This window comes from Zalophus californianus, chromosome 6 (genome assembly GCF_009762305.2).
Source record: "Zalophus californianus isolate mZalCal1 chromosome 6, mZalCal1.pri.v2, whole genome shotgun sequence".
NCBI classification, from domain to species: domain Eukaryota; kingdom Metazoa; phylum Chordata; class Mammalia; order Carnivora; family Otariidae; genus Zalophus; species Zalophus californianus.
In genome coordinates this window covers 12566758-12581676 of record NC_045600.1, presented here as the reverse complement: position 1 = coordinate 12581676, position 14919 = coordinate 12566758, and the positions used below count along the sequence as shown (strand labels likewise).

At 53.6% G+C, this 14919-nt stretch overlaps 1 protein-coding gene across 3 annotated transcripts in view; it reads right to left on the bottom strand.

Annotated features, from left to right (window-relative positions):
- CCDC88C (coiled-coil domain containing 88C) overlaps nucleotides 1–14919 on the bottom strand; it is a 125303-nt gene that overhangs the window by 50618 nt on the left and 59766 nt on the right. For all 3 annotated transcript variants that reach the window (XM_027569471.2, XM_027569470.2, XM_027569472.1), the window contains 6 exons: nucleotides 11771–11829; nucleotides 10920–11003; nucleotides 8485–8625; nucleotides 8028–8212; nucleotides 7270–7351; nucleotides 6732–6890 (listed from right to left, as the gene is read on the bottom strand). In XM_027569471.2, the coding sequence (XP_027425272.1) occupies nucleotides 6732–6890; nucleotides 7270–7351; nucleotides 8028–8212; nucleotides 8485–8625; nucleotides 10920–11003; nucleotides 11771–11829 (710 nt within the window). The remainder of the gene's footprint in view (nucleotides 1–6731; nucleotides 6891–7269; nucleotides 7352–8027; nucleotides 8213–8484; nucleotides 8626–10919; nucleotides 11004–11770; nucleotides 11830–14919) is intronic.

The following is a 14919-nucleotide window of genomic DNA, read 5'->3' as shown; positions in this document are numbered from 1 at the left end:
CTATTCAAAGGCCTGACCCAGCCCTGTGAACAGCTGAGGGGCCACATTTAGGAAGTCACAGGCCAGGCCTGATGGCTGTCCCCCAAAAGCTCGAAAGCTGCCACTGCTAATCTGGCCCAGTGACCGGGAGCAGTGACTGAGGATGTGGCTGACAGGCTCTGGTTCCCAGGCCTGCCAGCGCACTGTTAGCTGGGGGACGTGAAGCAAGTGCACATTCCCTCCATCGGGGATCCCTCCCTTTCTACAACGGGCACCCTGACGGGGCTGATATGGAATGAGATGCAATAATGCCCGTGAAGTACTCCGTCCAGAGCACCTGAGGCCCAGTGAGCAGGTTGGTTTATTTCCATGGGGTCGCCTTGACCCCCAAAGAGCGCCAAACATCAGAGGTGGTGGTGGCGGGGTGGGCTGGAAGGGGGTTGGGAATGTGGAATTGAAGACACGACCGGTTCCTCCCCACCGTGCTCAGACCGCAGCACCCAGTGCATCTCTCAGGCATCTAGAGCGACTGAAAGCCAGTCCATTAAAATACACAAAGAGGGCGCCTGGGTGGCTCAGTTGGTTCAGCGACTGCCTTCGGCTCGGGTCATGATCCCGGAGTCCCGGGATCGAGTCCCACATCGGGCTCCCTGCTCAGCGGGGAGTCTGCTTCTCCCTCTGACCTTCCCCCCTCTCATGCGCTCTCTCTCTCTCTCATTCTCTCTCTCAAATAAATAAATAAATAAAATCTTTAAAAAAAAAAATACACAAAGAAACACAAAGTCTCAGGTGGAAAGAACATCAAGGCTCCAAGGTTCTCACTCCATTCCCTGAGTACGAACATTCCCTGCTTACAGCACTGATGTCCAATTTCCCGCATGGACTGCTGGAGGCGGGGCCCCCTTCTGCCCTTCCACCGTCACCCCCTTCCCCAAATCCCCCATTTCACCTCTCCCCTGCACCCCCTTAGTCTCTGTGAGCCCCCTCCCTTATTTCCTTCCTCTTCAAGGCTGAGGCCCTGCAGGCAGACATGTTTCAATGCCAGGTCCGCCTCCTTACTGACAGGAAAAGCTGCACAAGGTATGAATGAATCCTCGGCTTTCTCTTCTGGAACAAAGGAGGGGAACCTGCAGTGGCCACTAAACCTCGTGGGCCACCATGAGGTTTATGTGTGATGATGTGGCTGGAACTTAGCCATTCCTGGCAGGCAGAAAAAGCTCCATAAATACAGTTCTTACTGCTCATCTAAAAACCTTGCGCGCACCTACCCTGTGCCAGACCACAGCTCCGTATTTTTGGCTTTTCAGGTCATCAGTTTCTGTTGCAACTCCTCAACTCTGCAGGTGTACCAAAAGCAGCCACAGAAAACACGTGCATGGATGGACACGGCGACGTTCCAATAAACCTTTATGCTTACAAGAATGCATGGGGGGCTGGATTTCACCCTTGGATGGACTGGAGTTTGGCCATCCCCAAGCTACACAACATGCTCGAGGACTCAAGCTCCAGGTCAGTGAGGCACAGACCCAGGCTTCCAGGAGGTCCCGGTGTGGGTGGGACATAGGAACACACATCGTCACAGCCGCACAGGATGAACACTGCTGGGCATGTGCAAGGGGCCTACAGGAAATGTGAAGCTTCAGAAGGCCCTGGGATGCGGCCCGCAGAGCTTGGCCTATCCTCTCCTCATCTGGCCCTGCTGGGGGAGATGGGCTGGGCCCAGGAGGCCTCAGGAGGGCACTGGGGGACCTGAAGGGGACTCAGTATGGCCAGAGCAGAGAGTCCCATGGGGGACCAGAAGTGGATGAGTGCTGAACAAGGGGCAGAGTGTGGATTTTATCCCAAGAGCAATGCACTGGTGCCCGAGGAACTCTTAGAAGGGGTCACTGTGGTGGCAGGACAGGGGGATGTGAACGACGACAGATGGAGGCTGAATGGCCAGTTCAGATGCTTATGGACGGCACCCTGTGTGCAGGCCCTGGGGTCAATGAGCAACAACAGAGAAGGCAGGCAGAGGCCCTCACTCACTCTTCAACCTGCCTTTGGGCAGCAGCGGGGAGACATCTGGCAGGTGGGGAAACGCGCTCTGGAGGATGGGGAGCCCCGGGGGCCGGGCGGGGACAGGGTGGACTGATCATGAACCTAGCTCCCAGCTGCCTTGCCAACAACCCATCCCACCCCTCGCTGCACGATCGGCTCCATGTCTCGCTAGGATAAGCTCACGGGAAACACGCTCCTATGCCATGCACAATGCCAGGCACCCCCTTTTACAGATGGGGGCAAGCCTCACCCAACACCCAGCAAGGGGTGTGGCAACTAGGACTGTGCCCTGCTCGGTCTCCCCCCTCAGACTATGTTTACTTTGGAGCCAGGGCTGCCTAGAAAGCCATAAATCTCAGAGGAGTGAGGATAAGGCCCGTCTCACCTTCACCCTGCTTAGGACACAGACAGCAGCAAGGCACCTGCCCTGTGCTGTTGGGAATTTCAGCCAGGAACAAAACACGGGACCAGAGGAACCTCCAGGCAGCCTCCCTGCCTCCATTGTCCTCCCACACGGCCCGATGGCAGCAGTGAGGGGGGACACCTGCTTGCAAAGGGAAGTCAAGGACCACGGGTGCACCCACCCGTGCTTCCCGCTGTACGTACGGATGCCCACGCCGGTCTTCTCCTGCCACATGAACCCTTAAGTAAACCAGACTAGGAGCCACAGAAGAACTGCCAGAAGCTTAACAACAAAACATGCAAACTTGTGGTCCATATTTTTCGAACCCAAATTAACCTTGCCCTCACCCTGAACTCCAAGGCCCTTTATCGTTTCCTCCCATGCGGCACTAACAACACGCTGCCCCTCCGTGATATGCGTCACCGTGCTTCTCAGCAGTGAGACTGGCCAGGCTCTTGGGGAAGGCACGGGGGCCACCTGCCACGCCCTGTGTCTGGAAGTGGGTCCCCTACAGGGGAGGTATTCCTGAACTGGCATGAACACAACAACCATGCTCCTCACACTGCCCTCCGGCCTGTTCACACCTACCACCACTCTGTTTGGGAGAGGACAAAGGCTCTTGATTCTTCCCGTCCTTCTCCCCAGGCTAAGTCTTTCTACTGCTGATCGATGGGGCTTTACCTGACTTGTGGCGCGATTAAGAAGTACCTAGTGAGTGCCAGGCCCCAGGCAGGCAGTCCAGTTAAGACCCAGTCCCTGCCCTCAGGGGCTCAAGATACACACAGGAAGCCTCTGGCCAAGCTCCACCCACAGACCTGCCAGGAGCCCTGCCCACCCCTCCTCTGGCCGAGAAATGCCAGCAGGAAGGAGAAAAGTATCCCATCCATCTACGACTGGGGGCCTCATGCCTGGCAGTGCAGAAGAGCCATCTGGGAGAGAGCCCACAGAAGGCACATTCCTGGGAGTCCAATTCCCAGGATCTAGGGTGGTGCCCAGGAATCTGCATTTTGAACAGGCCTCCTGAACGGACATGGACACAGGTGGATACAGACCACATCTTGAGAAATAGAGATCTAACACTCACAAGCAGCGGTTTCATAGCTTGAAACTGATTAATACTTTAAATTATTTCATTATTAAGTTGATGTTAATCACGTATCAAATTATTCAGAAGAGTTAACGCCCACTGCTCTCTCTTCACTTTCCACCCCCCTCCCCGTATTTTGTTATGGAAATTTTAAAGTACACCGAAAAACTGAAGTATTCTGAACGTCATACACATACCACCTAGATTCTGTAATTAGTGTTTTGCTCTATTTGCTTTATCACACGTCCACCCATCTACCCAGCTCTCTGTCCAGTTTGTCTTTGGTTTTTGGATGTGTACACATCATACACTTGGCTCTTTTCTAATCGCAGGTTTTATCACATGCAGGTCAATCTCAATTCACAGACACATTTCTGTACGTCATTGCATACTTCTAATTACTTAAGAAATTATTCAGGAATCCTACGGGGAATCCCTTGGAAATGGATATCAGCACACTCTGGAAAATCTGACTTTCCATATAAAGCTGGGCAACCTTGTTTACTGAAACACAAACACAGGCCCATCAAATACACCTGTGCATCAAGGCAGTGCTGTCGCTTGACACGGAGCACTAGGGGGACTGAGTGGTCCAGGCCTAGGCACCCCCCCCCTCATTCCAGGGCAGATGGCCCACCTCAATCCCTGCAGGCCCCAAATACTGCTGGCTGTCAACCCAAAGCAACATGTTTTGAGGTCTCTGAGCTGCATTCCAGGTTAACTCCCAACACACACCTACCTGCCTACCTGAGTGCTCTGGTAGGCGGCTGGCCAGGGGCGGGGGTGGGGAGCCTGGGCAGGGATCTGAGAAGGGGGGGCCCACTGTGGCCCAGCAGCAGCCACCTCTGCAAATGCTGCCCCAAGAAAACCCCAGAAAGAATTCCTTCAACAGGTGTTTATCCACTGGTCTAGGTGCTGAGCATATATCCACAATCAAAGCCAACAAAATCCCCACCTCAGGGCCTATGCCAGTGGGAGTCAGGGAACCTGCAGCAGAAAGGGAGACCGGAACACAAGACAGACCTGGGTCCGCATGTGAGGCCAGTGGCCCTGCACAGTCCATTCAATCGCCCCGAGCTCAGCTCGTCCCCAGGGCTGCTGTGAGAAATGAATGAGAGCACACAGTTTTTGCTCTACTAATGCTCAGCCCCTCCTGGTCTTGTGGCAGGGAGTAAGCAGAAGGGGGTGGGCCCATCCAGGCTGATAGTACCTGGCTGGTAGACTTCTCATAGCCCATGCATCCTGACACCCCTTGTGATCTGTTCCCCACCCAGCAACCCGAATGTGCTTTCTGAAATATAAACCACACTGTTCCCCTCACTAACACGCTTCCTGAGGATGGCATGTACCTTCCATGGCTGGGGCTGATGACCCCTCCGGACAGTGAGCAAGGCTCATGTAACTACTTCAAATCTAAGGATGAGTGCCCAAGTACTCCCATCCGCTGACCCCTGTTATCATGGGCATCGGAACACAGCAAGACTTATCTTCTCTACAGTGCCCTGGACTCCAGGGACCAGTCCCACTGCATCAGCCAGACTGGGCTGCAAAGCCACTGCCTGCCCCCAAGTAAAATCTCACGCACACACACTATTTCTCTTGTGATTAACAAAAACTAAAGCAAAATTTAAGGCATTACCAATCTCACCGTAACTCTTCACTGGGACATTCATCAATGTGAAAAATGTTGCGGTTACTACAGAGAGGCATGAAATATGAGAACTGGAGAAATCTGAGGCCCCAGGGGTCCCAGGAGAAACCCTGAAAGTCTGGGAGCTGCATGAAGCAGGGCATGCATCATCTTGCGTCTAGATCCCTCGCTGCTGGTGCAGCCTTGGCGCCCCACAGGTGCTAGTGGGCTGTATCCAGAGGACCATGCAAGGCTGCTTGGGCAGGGCCAGGCGTGAACACAGAGATCAGAGACTGGATCCTGACACCCACCCACTCCACGGGACAGAGTCGGGGTGAGAGGTGGGAACCACACTCCGCCTCTGATCCCATCTGGGGGCTGCATAAGGTCCCCGCAATGTGCAGGAGGGGCTGCTAGGGCAGCAGTCTGGGCAAACGTGCAAGACTGTCTGTCCTTCTCCCAACTGTGGCATTTCTAGTAAGTGATGAGGGGCCCCGGTGTGTGCCCACGTCCCAGAACCTGTCTGTGCCGGGGATTTATGCCTTTCAAATTCAGCGTGGCCAACCGACCGTTTCCAGGACAAAGCCAGAGCTGGAGTCCCACCCCCACCTCTGGCTCAGGCCAAGGCCGCAGCACCAAAGGTGCCTTCTCTGCAGGAGGTAGGGTGTCACATTCCTCAGGGAACAGACACTCCTTGGGTAATAAACAGGCCCTACACCACGGTCTCCCCCACCCTCCCCCCATGGCCCAGAGGCAGGGCCTGCCTGCAGCAGGAGAGCAGGTCCAGGTCTTTGGCCACACAGCCTTCCCCAAGCATGCCTGCCAGCAGCATGGCTGGGAGAGGGCCACCGTGCTCCCCAGACCTGTGTTCAGTCCCCTCAAAAGCCTCCTGAGTGGCAACTGGGGTTATTTCTTACCAAACAAGCCCATTTGGTTTGCGCTGACATCCTGATTTTACCAGCTCGTGACAATTACTTCCAGAGCCCCTGGGATTGGTGATGGGGGTAAAATCCCCAAATCTTTGGAAAAGAGGGCCCCAGAACCTGCGGCTGCCGGGTGAGGGGCTGAAGTATCAGTGACCCCACCTGGGTCTTGGTCTCCAGTCTCCCATTAGCCCTGAATGCCCTCCCCACTCCCTGCCATCCACCCAGAACCTCAGGATCCGAGTGGGTTCCACGACTGAGGGCTTATAATGGGACTAGCCCAAGTGCCAGGAATTCTGCCTCTTTCATCTGAAAAAAACTCATGAAGTGGTAGGACTATCTCTATTTTAAGGATGAAGAAATGGAGTCCTGGCAAGAGTTAACCATAGAAAACGGCAAGAAGAAGAAGAAAAATCCTTGAGTAGAAGGTCATCACGGTGGTATGAAGTAGGAGAAGGAAAAATCCTAAAAGAAATCAGAGCTCTTCATTACAGAACCATGTTCCCTCCCCTCCCTCACCCCTCTGACACGTCCAGCCAGGCAAGGAGCACAGAGGGGCCTTCTGGGGCAGCACAGATAGGCTGAGGTATGCGGAAAGCATCGCTGTGGAGGTGCCATGGCTCCCTTTTTCCCAAACCCTGCAGGTGCGTCTGGAAGGCGCGGGCTCACCTCCATGCGGGCCTTATAGAAGTCCACGTCATGCAGCTTCTCCTTGCAGCGCACCAGTTCCATCTCCAGCCTGTCCACGCGGTTGGCCTTCTCCCTCAGGGAGTCCAGCTCGTCTCGATAGGCACGAGCAGAGCGGGCATCAGCTGCCAGCTGGATGTTCTGGAAGGTGGGAAAAGGCAGGGGAACCCAGCTTAGGGTATCCCTCTGCGGAGGGAAGAGGGAGCCAAGTGCCTGCCGTGTAATGTTTCCAGGACGTCCCAGGAGAAGCCAGGTTCTGGTGGCTGGGCAGGTCCGTGTGTGTGTGTGTGGGGGGGGTCCCCACACACTGTCACGAAGACACAGGGTCACCCCCCAAAGCAGTTCTTAGGACAAGTGGCTCTCGGGCAGCGCTGCTTTGGGCCAGACAGAAACAGAGGCCTTTGCTGGAAGCTCCTGATGCTGCATTCCCAAACCTCCAGGCCACAGTTACTGGGGAGAGTCCCAGCCACCAGCACCACCCCGGCCCCCCCCGGACACACGCACAGGCCTTCCCGCTCACCTCCTGCTTGACTTTCTGCAGCTCCAGCACCAGCTGGTCCACCTCGTGCCTGGTGTCCACAAGCTGTTCTGTCTTCTCCTCCCTGGGCGGCGATTTGGAGGAACCGTGGTGAGGCCTCCTCAGTTAACACACCCCCGCCCCCCACCTCATGAGACCAGAGCAGGGAGAGAGAAGGGGACACTTCCGGGAGTGAGGAGGGCAGTCTGCAGATGGAGGCTGCAAAAACGTTTCTACTCAAATGCTTTTCCCATTTTTAACTTTTTAAAGCCTGCTCTCCAACCCCACCCACCAGACTCTGCTGGATTTCCCTCTGAGGGTGCAGGGCAGGTAAGGAGGCTCTGGCCAAAGATGCATTCCCCATAGCCAGGCAGGCAGCGAGGGGGAGGTGGGTAGCTCCCAAGATGGGGTGAAGTGATATTCACCTGCTGCAGGAAAGAGGGGACAGCAGGTTTACCCGATAGGGTGAACGGCATCCTCCCTCCAGCCAAGAAAACATCCCCGTGTGAGGGTTCCTGTCCCCAACTGGACTCGTGTGAACAGGAGGCTACCTCTGTAGACAATCTGTAACCCGGACTGGCAGGAGCCCAGACGGGGGCGACCAGTCCACATTCAAATAGCAACCCCGCTCGGAGCTGAGCCCGCTGATGCCGGGGCCCACGTCAGAGCGCTCCCGTCGGCTGCACCGCACAGAAGTAGACCGCATGACAGACACCCCCCCACAACAGCAGAAAGGCAGCCCGGGGTCACCAGAGACTCACAGCTCCTGCCTGACACGGCGCAGCCTGGCCTTGGTGTCGGCCAGCTCCACGGCCAGGTGCTGCTTGTCCTCACTGGAGAGGCTGCTGGTGGGGCTGGGGGTGGACTCGGCGCTGGAGGACTTGAGCGGGCTGGGCGGGTGCTGTGCCTGCAGGTAGTCCCGCTCCTGGGTCAGGTCCACGATCAGCTGTGGTGGGGCGGAGAGAGGGGGGAAAGCAGAGGTCTCACCAGTACACCCCGCACAGCACACGTGGCCACACACGTCGGAAGACAAGGAGAAAGTGAGAGAAGAGGCCGGCTGGGAGCGAGAAACCACGACGGAGGGAGGCAGGAGAAAGGGGGTGCGAGTTTTTAAGAAGAGACGAAATATCCAGTGGGGAGCGTGTGACTGGAGGAGCCTCCCCCCAACAAGAGCTAAGCATTTCTAGAACCTTCTCCTGCAGGTGTCAGGTGACGCACCTCCGTGCACTCGTCTCGCTCATCGATGAGCCTCCTGAGATGAAACACCATGTTCCTCGAGAGGGCCTCCAGCTCCTCTGGGGCCACGTCCGGGAGCTCCAGCCACTGCAGGTCGAACACGTTCTCCTGGTTGTGGGTCACCTGTGTGCACACAGGTAGGCACTGCAGAGGCCGGCCGGGAGCATCCACCTCCCCGGGTTTGGCGAGGTGGGGTCCTGCCCGACTCACTCCACCGACACCATCAACCCTTTACTGACAAATCCTCTGCCGCAAGCTCCCTTCCAAAACCCCTCCCGCTTTCAACACCGCCTTTAAGAGGACCTGGGTTTTGCTTGAATGCCAGAAAGCGCTCCTACAATATAGTCTTTCCCTAAACAGTCCTCAGATACTGTTCCTGGAGCACCGTCAACTTCCAACACAAGGAAGGGAAGCCTCAGGGGCTCTGAGGCGGAGGACCCTGTGTTATTACTTCAAATCAAATGTGAATACGGCAAATGTTAAAGTCTTATCAGAATGCTGGGCACATGACAATTTTATTTTGGGGGGGAATAGGTCATAATCTAAAACGACCTTCAGGTAAGCCTGTATCTCATCCCCACAGGTCACCTAAGATCATCTGGTCTCCCCCTTCCATCAGGTGTGAGCGGAGGCCCCCAGCTCTGTCTGTTCTGGGCAGCCTCTCTATGGCTTCTGCCAGCCTGACCTTGCCGCCACCTCCCCCTCCAGACCTGCCCAAGGGGGTAGAAGATCTATTTTGAGTATCTGATGTCTCAGTTTTGGTAAGAGAATTATTCGTGGACTCAGGCTTCAACCAGGGGAAAATAAAAAGAAACCAGGGCTATCCACTCAGTGAGGCACACCAAAAAAAGTTCTTAAATTTTTCAGAGCAGTACCTGGAGACAGAAAACAGTTAAACAAAAACAAAAGATAGGGCCCTTTAGTTTCTCAAAAGGCACCCCCCTCTTACCTGTCCTCCCCCCACCTTACAAAGGAAACACTGAGATTCAGCTGATCACGAAGGATCAGGAAAAATCTCATCCCGCGGTTCAGGGTGCACTCAGGACTCGGAGCGGAGGCTGGGTTCCTAGGCCGCCCCCAAACCAAGGCTGGGGAAAGGCCTCTGTGGAGGGGGCACAGGGGCTCAACCCCAGGAGCACGTCAGTCCCCCAAGGAGCTTTTTAATTAAAGGTTGGTGCCCATCCTCCCCTAGTTCTGCACACCTGAACATTTAAGAAGCACCCAGCTAATGGTGAAGCCCGGCCCCCACCACCAGTCACCACATGAGAGGCTACATGTAGGACTCCTTTCTGGCCACATCGCTTCTCTCGCTCTTTTTTTTTTTTAACATCCTGCTGTCTGAGCAGGAAAGGCAAAAAGTGGAAAGACCTGGCGAGTCTCAAGGCCCCAGGATAAACACAATTTTCAAAATACACAGATGTGCAAGGAAAATTAAAAAGCAGAACCATTCTGAGGCTCACCATTGGTCAGCCCCTGATATGGGCAGTTCAGAATATTTGTTAGATTACTGACTTTCCCCCCTCCCTACCTGCAACGAGCTGCATCTATCTCCTCCAAATCCTGGCTCAGAGCTCACTGCCCCCACGCGCAGCGCCCTGGGCAGCCGCGGGAGCCCCCCCGAGCCCAGGAGCAGCCTATCCCCAGTGCCAGCACGGGGAGCTCTGCCCTCAGCTGCTTCTGCCAGTTAGACACCCACTCCTCCAAGCTCCTGCGCTTGTCTTTGTGTCTTTACTTCATCTGTCCAATTACACTGGAGACTGAACCGTATCTCCTAAGGTGATTAAAGCATACAGGGCTCCTTTTGGAGAGAGGGTGGCGTGGAGGTCAGGGAAGGCAATTTTCAGGTGGGCACTTGCCTCTCCAGGCTCATTTTCCAGGGAAACCACGTCCACCTAAGGGCAATGGTGGAGGGGCTGCTCTCAGGCAGAGACCTCCTGACCCCATCCATCCAGGAGACTTGGTCTCTGCACAAGCCCTCTGGGACTTGCCAGTTTTTAACTCCCCAAGTAGGGGCAGCTTGTTTGTCTGCCACGTGACTGACAGAAGCAGAGAATCTCTCTCTATAAAGATCAACCATTCGAAGGAGGGTGACATTTGCCAGAAGACATTCTCAGGGTCTGTAAATCAAATTCTGAGCCTAAACCACTTGGTAGCTCTTAAAAATAGTCTGAGTCCATATTAGGCAAGAAGAGGAGGCAAAAGAAGACTTGATTGAGGGTTTAAAAAAATTTTTTTTTTATTTTTACCCCATTTTAGCTTGCTGATCGTTACCTTTCCAAATAGAATCAATGTGTCTGCGGCATCTGAATCCTAACAGAAGCATGATCTTTAAGCTTTTCCCCCGTGGAGCATGCCCAGCTCCGGGTGGCCACAGGAGCGGCCGTCCACAGCCACGCCCCACAGAGCCACACACCTACCTCCTGTATATGGGCCACGATCCCAGCTTGGGTCTCAATGTCCAGCTGTTTGATTCTTTCAATAAATTCCTCTTTCCTCTCACACTGCGGAGGGTTACAGGTATTAATGGAAGCTCTGTGAGGGCAACCTAGGGCCTCCCCACTGCCAAAGAATAGTTTCAAAACGAACTGCCCAGCCACGCAAGCCTTCTCCCGGCTTCCTCCTTCATAACCAAGCAAGCGCCTGTCCTCCCGGCAGCCCTCCCACGGAGGCTTCTCTAGAAGTTGCTCAGACTACCGGTATCAGACCTATAGCAGAATCACCTGGGGAGTGATTTTGAAAAACCTCATCCCAGACTGACAACACTGGGGAGTTTTGGGGAGGGGGGGGGGGGCGGATGCTGAAGTCTGTACTTTAATCAGATCTCCAGGGGATTCTTAAACAAGAGCAGGAACACCCGGTCTAGGCCAGGGGCTGGCAAACTTCATCCGTAAAGGGCCAAATGTATAAAAAAAAGAAATAAAAATCTCAGACCCAGTGGGCCATTTGGCCTCAGCTCTGCCACTGTGGCGTGAATGCAGCCACAGAGGATATGTAAAGGAGCGAGCATGGCTGTGTTCATAAGACTTCACAGGTGGCAGGTGAATGTGGCCCACAGGCCGTAGTTCAAGATGCTTCTATACTGGGGACAGGGTGCTAATGGCATCCTGGCTCACGGGTCCCCACCTGCCCTCTGGCCCAAGGTGCCCTGTGCCAGACATGGTGGCCACCACTCTCTCAGGAACCCAAGAACTCCTACCTCGACGACTGCAAACCCACGATGGCTGAGAGCAGGCCCTCCCCCGCCCCCCGGCCCGGGCCCCATCCCTACCTGGACGGCACAGCCCAGTACCAGCAGCAGCAGCTTCTTTATTTCTTCCATACTCTTCCCTAAACCAAAAGAGCAACATATCTAGTTAAACTCAACTGTTCATAAAATTTCACCAGGGATCTGTGTCTGCAGCAGGGGGGAGGGGAAGTGAAACCCAGCTAGAGAAACAGTAGTCTTTCTGTCCAGCGATAACCATCTAGGTGTGCACACTCCCATCTGTTTTCTTTGTATGGGCTGATTTTTTTAAACAAATGAGAATTCTGTCCATAGCTATCTGTGGCCCTTTTCCATTCAGATAGCATAAATATCCTCTCATGATAATGAATGAACTTGAGAACCAGCAGCTCTTTTTGCAAAGCACAGGGGAGAGAGTAATCCCCATGGGAAATACCGAGTGCTCCAAAATAAGGCTGTGTATAACTCTGCCTTTCCATCACGCAGAATGTCAAACAGACAAGGGAGAACAGCAGAACCAACCCCCCACCCCCATCACCCTGCTTCACATGATCAACAGTTTGCACATCGGTTCACCCCCTCCCCCGCGTTCTCTCGGTGTTTGGCTGGAGTGTTCTAGAGAAGATCCCAAACATGTATGTGTCATTTTTTTTTTTTTAAGATTTTATTCATTTGAGAGAGAGAGTGGGAGAGAGCGAGCGAGTGAGCATGAGCGGGGAGAGGGGCAGACAGAGAGGGAGAAGACGACTCCCTGCTGAGCGCAGAGCACAACACGGGGACTCCATCCCAGGACCGCGAGATCATGACCCGAGCCGAAGGCAGACGCTTAACTGACTGAGCCACCCAGGCGCCCCTCTATGCATCATTTTTGATGGTCTCATACTGACTTTGTACAAAGGCCACAAACTTATTCAACCAATCCTCTTTGAGAGGTTCCAGTTTTCGCTATTTTAATCTGAACACGGCTACAGGAACACCTTAGTGGCTAATTATGCACATCCTTACCTCCTTCTTTAATAAATGGCCCTGCAGAAGGGCTTTACCCGTTCTACTTTCTCATAACCGAAAAACATCATCCCACGTCTCTATCTTCCCACTCTTTCTCCGTTTTGCCGGAGAGGCCAAAAAAATCTTATTTTGCCGTTTTGCACTTTGTCTCTCTGATTATGCTTGAGACCAAATGCATCCTTATCTGCCGGCCTAATCAGTTTTGATCACGTAAATAAACAGAATCAGACACTGGGCTCTAGACTGGCTCGGTCACCCAAAGAGCTGTGACTCCAACAAGCCGAACTCTCGTCTCGCAGGCTTGGTCTCCGTATCTACGAAACGGTTTCCATACCTTACAGTGTGATGAACTGGGTGATGTGCAAGTTTGCTTGCAGGTGAAAAATTCCACAGGGCTCTCCTGAATTCTTACTGTGTCCTGTTCTATTTGGGAGAGAAGCAACATGCCACAAATAGCATGGTTTTCTCGAGAGACTTAGTGGCACCTGCTCACTCTGTGCAAATATGGCCCAGCGTATCCCCAACAACCGCCAGGACGAAAAAACCGAGCTTGAGTCCCAAGAATTAGTGTTGTGGTTCATTTCCAGTCCCTGGGCACAATGTGTATGTGGAGTGACATGTGATCTTGTCCCGGTATTTCTCAACTGAGAAATAGCTCAACACAGCTTCTCCCAAGATCATGGTTGAGTCTCAGGTGTGGGGGCTGGACATTAGCTCAACCAAAACTGCACTCCCCCTTCTCACCTTCCAGGCTGAAGGTGGGCAGGAGGGGTTGGGGGGCTGGGCCTCAGGGACCCTTCAGAGCACTCAGATCCACAGTCCTAAGAATACGCTTAAGGGTTGGCACTGCACATCTGTGTACCATGGTCAAGCACTTCTCTTTGCTGATAAGGTCCAGAACTTTATCAATGTTTGAAACAGGAAAATTTTCAGACTAATGAATTCTTTTAACTGGAGGCGTTTTCCTTGGCCCAAGAGGTTCTAACCCATAGACATAAATAAATACATGACCACAATGACTAACCTTTGCATTAAAGCTGAGCTGACGATCAATCATGATTTTAGTTTTGATAACAAGGAAATGCCCACCTGAACATTCAAAGCCTGCAATCAGTCTCACCAAAATCTTTCCCTGGCCACAGTCCTGCATCCAGCCCATGGTGAGTGCTCTCACCTCTGTCCCCTCGGTCAGTCCCCAGACACCCGGCAAGTGCCCCTCATAAGCCTTTGGTGGACCTAAAAGGTGCAGACCCGCCCCCCCCCCCCAGGTGTTGCCAGTGATGATTCACCTTCCACAGGCCACGCGCCTGATGTATAACCAGCAGGCAGCAGACATGCAGGAGGAAAGCACCTGGAAGGTCTCAGATCGGCTCAGACAGAAGTCAGAGTTCGCACAGTGAATCTTTACATACTCTGTTCACAGGAAAGGCCCCAAAGGTCCTAATTATATCATACTTTAGAATAACTTAAACTCCAATGATCCACGTTCCCCAGCTCACGATGGATAAAAAATTAAACTCTGATGATCCACATTCCCCAGCTCACGATGGATAAAAATTTAAACTCCGATGATCCACGTTCCCCAGCTCACGATGGATAAAAACAGCAAACTGACTGCGGGAACAACAGTCCCAATGCCAACATCAGGAGCATCAGTCAGCTACCTGACTGCAGGGAAGAGACCAGAAACCCCGTGCGCACGCACACAAAGGGCTCAAACTACATTCTGTGGCTTCTCGGTAAAAGAACAAAGGGTTCTGTTCCCTCAGCACCAGGCAGCCACACACAATGCCAACCGTGAGTCATTCACTCACTCGCTCGCACCCGTTAGAAAAGTATGGAATTCCTGTTTGCTACATTTTAGAACAGAGTCGGGGCAAAGCGTTTAAAGGGAGAGGGTCTTCAAAAAATTTTCACGGAAAAAAATTATTTAAAATTAACTTTTCGGCGACGAACGGGGTCCTAGGAAATTTGCCTCCGCCGTCATTCATTTCTTTTTAAGATTTTATTTGAGAGAAAGAGAGCACAGAGGAAGAGGGAGAAGCAACCCCCCCCCCCCCCCGCTGAGCAGGGAGCCCGATGCGGGGCTCCATCCCAGGACCCCGGGATCATGACCTGAGCCGAAGGCAGACGCTACCCAGGCGCCCACCTGTGCCCTCAGTTCAAACGAAGCAATGCTGTGCGTG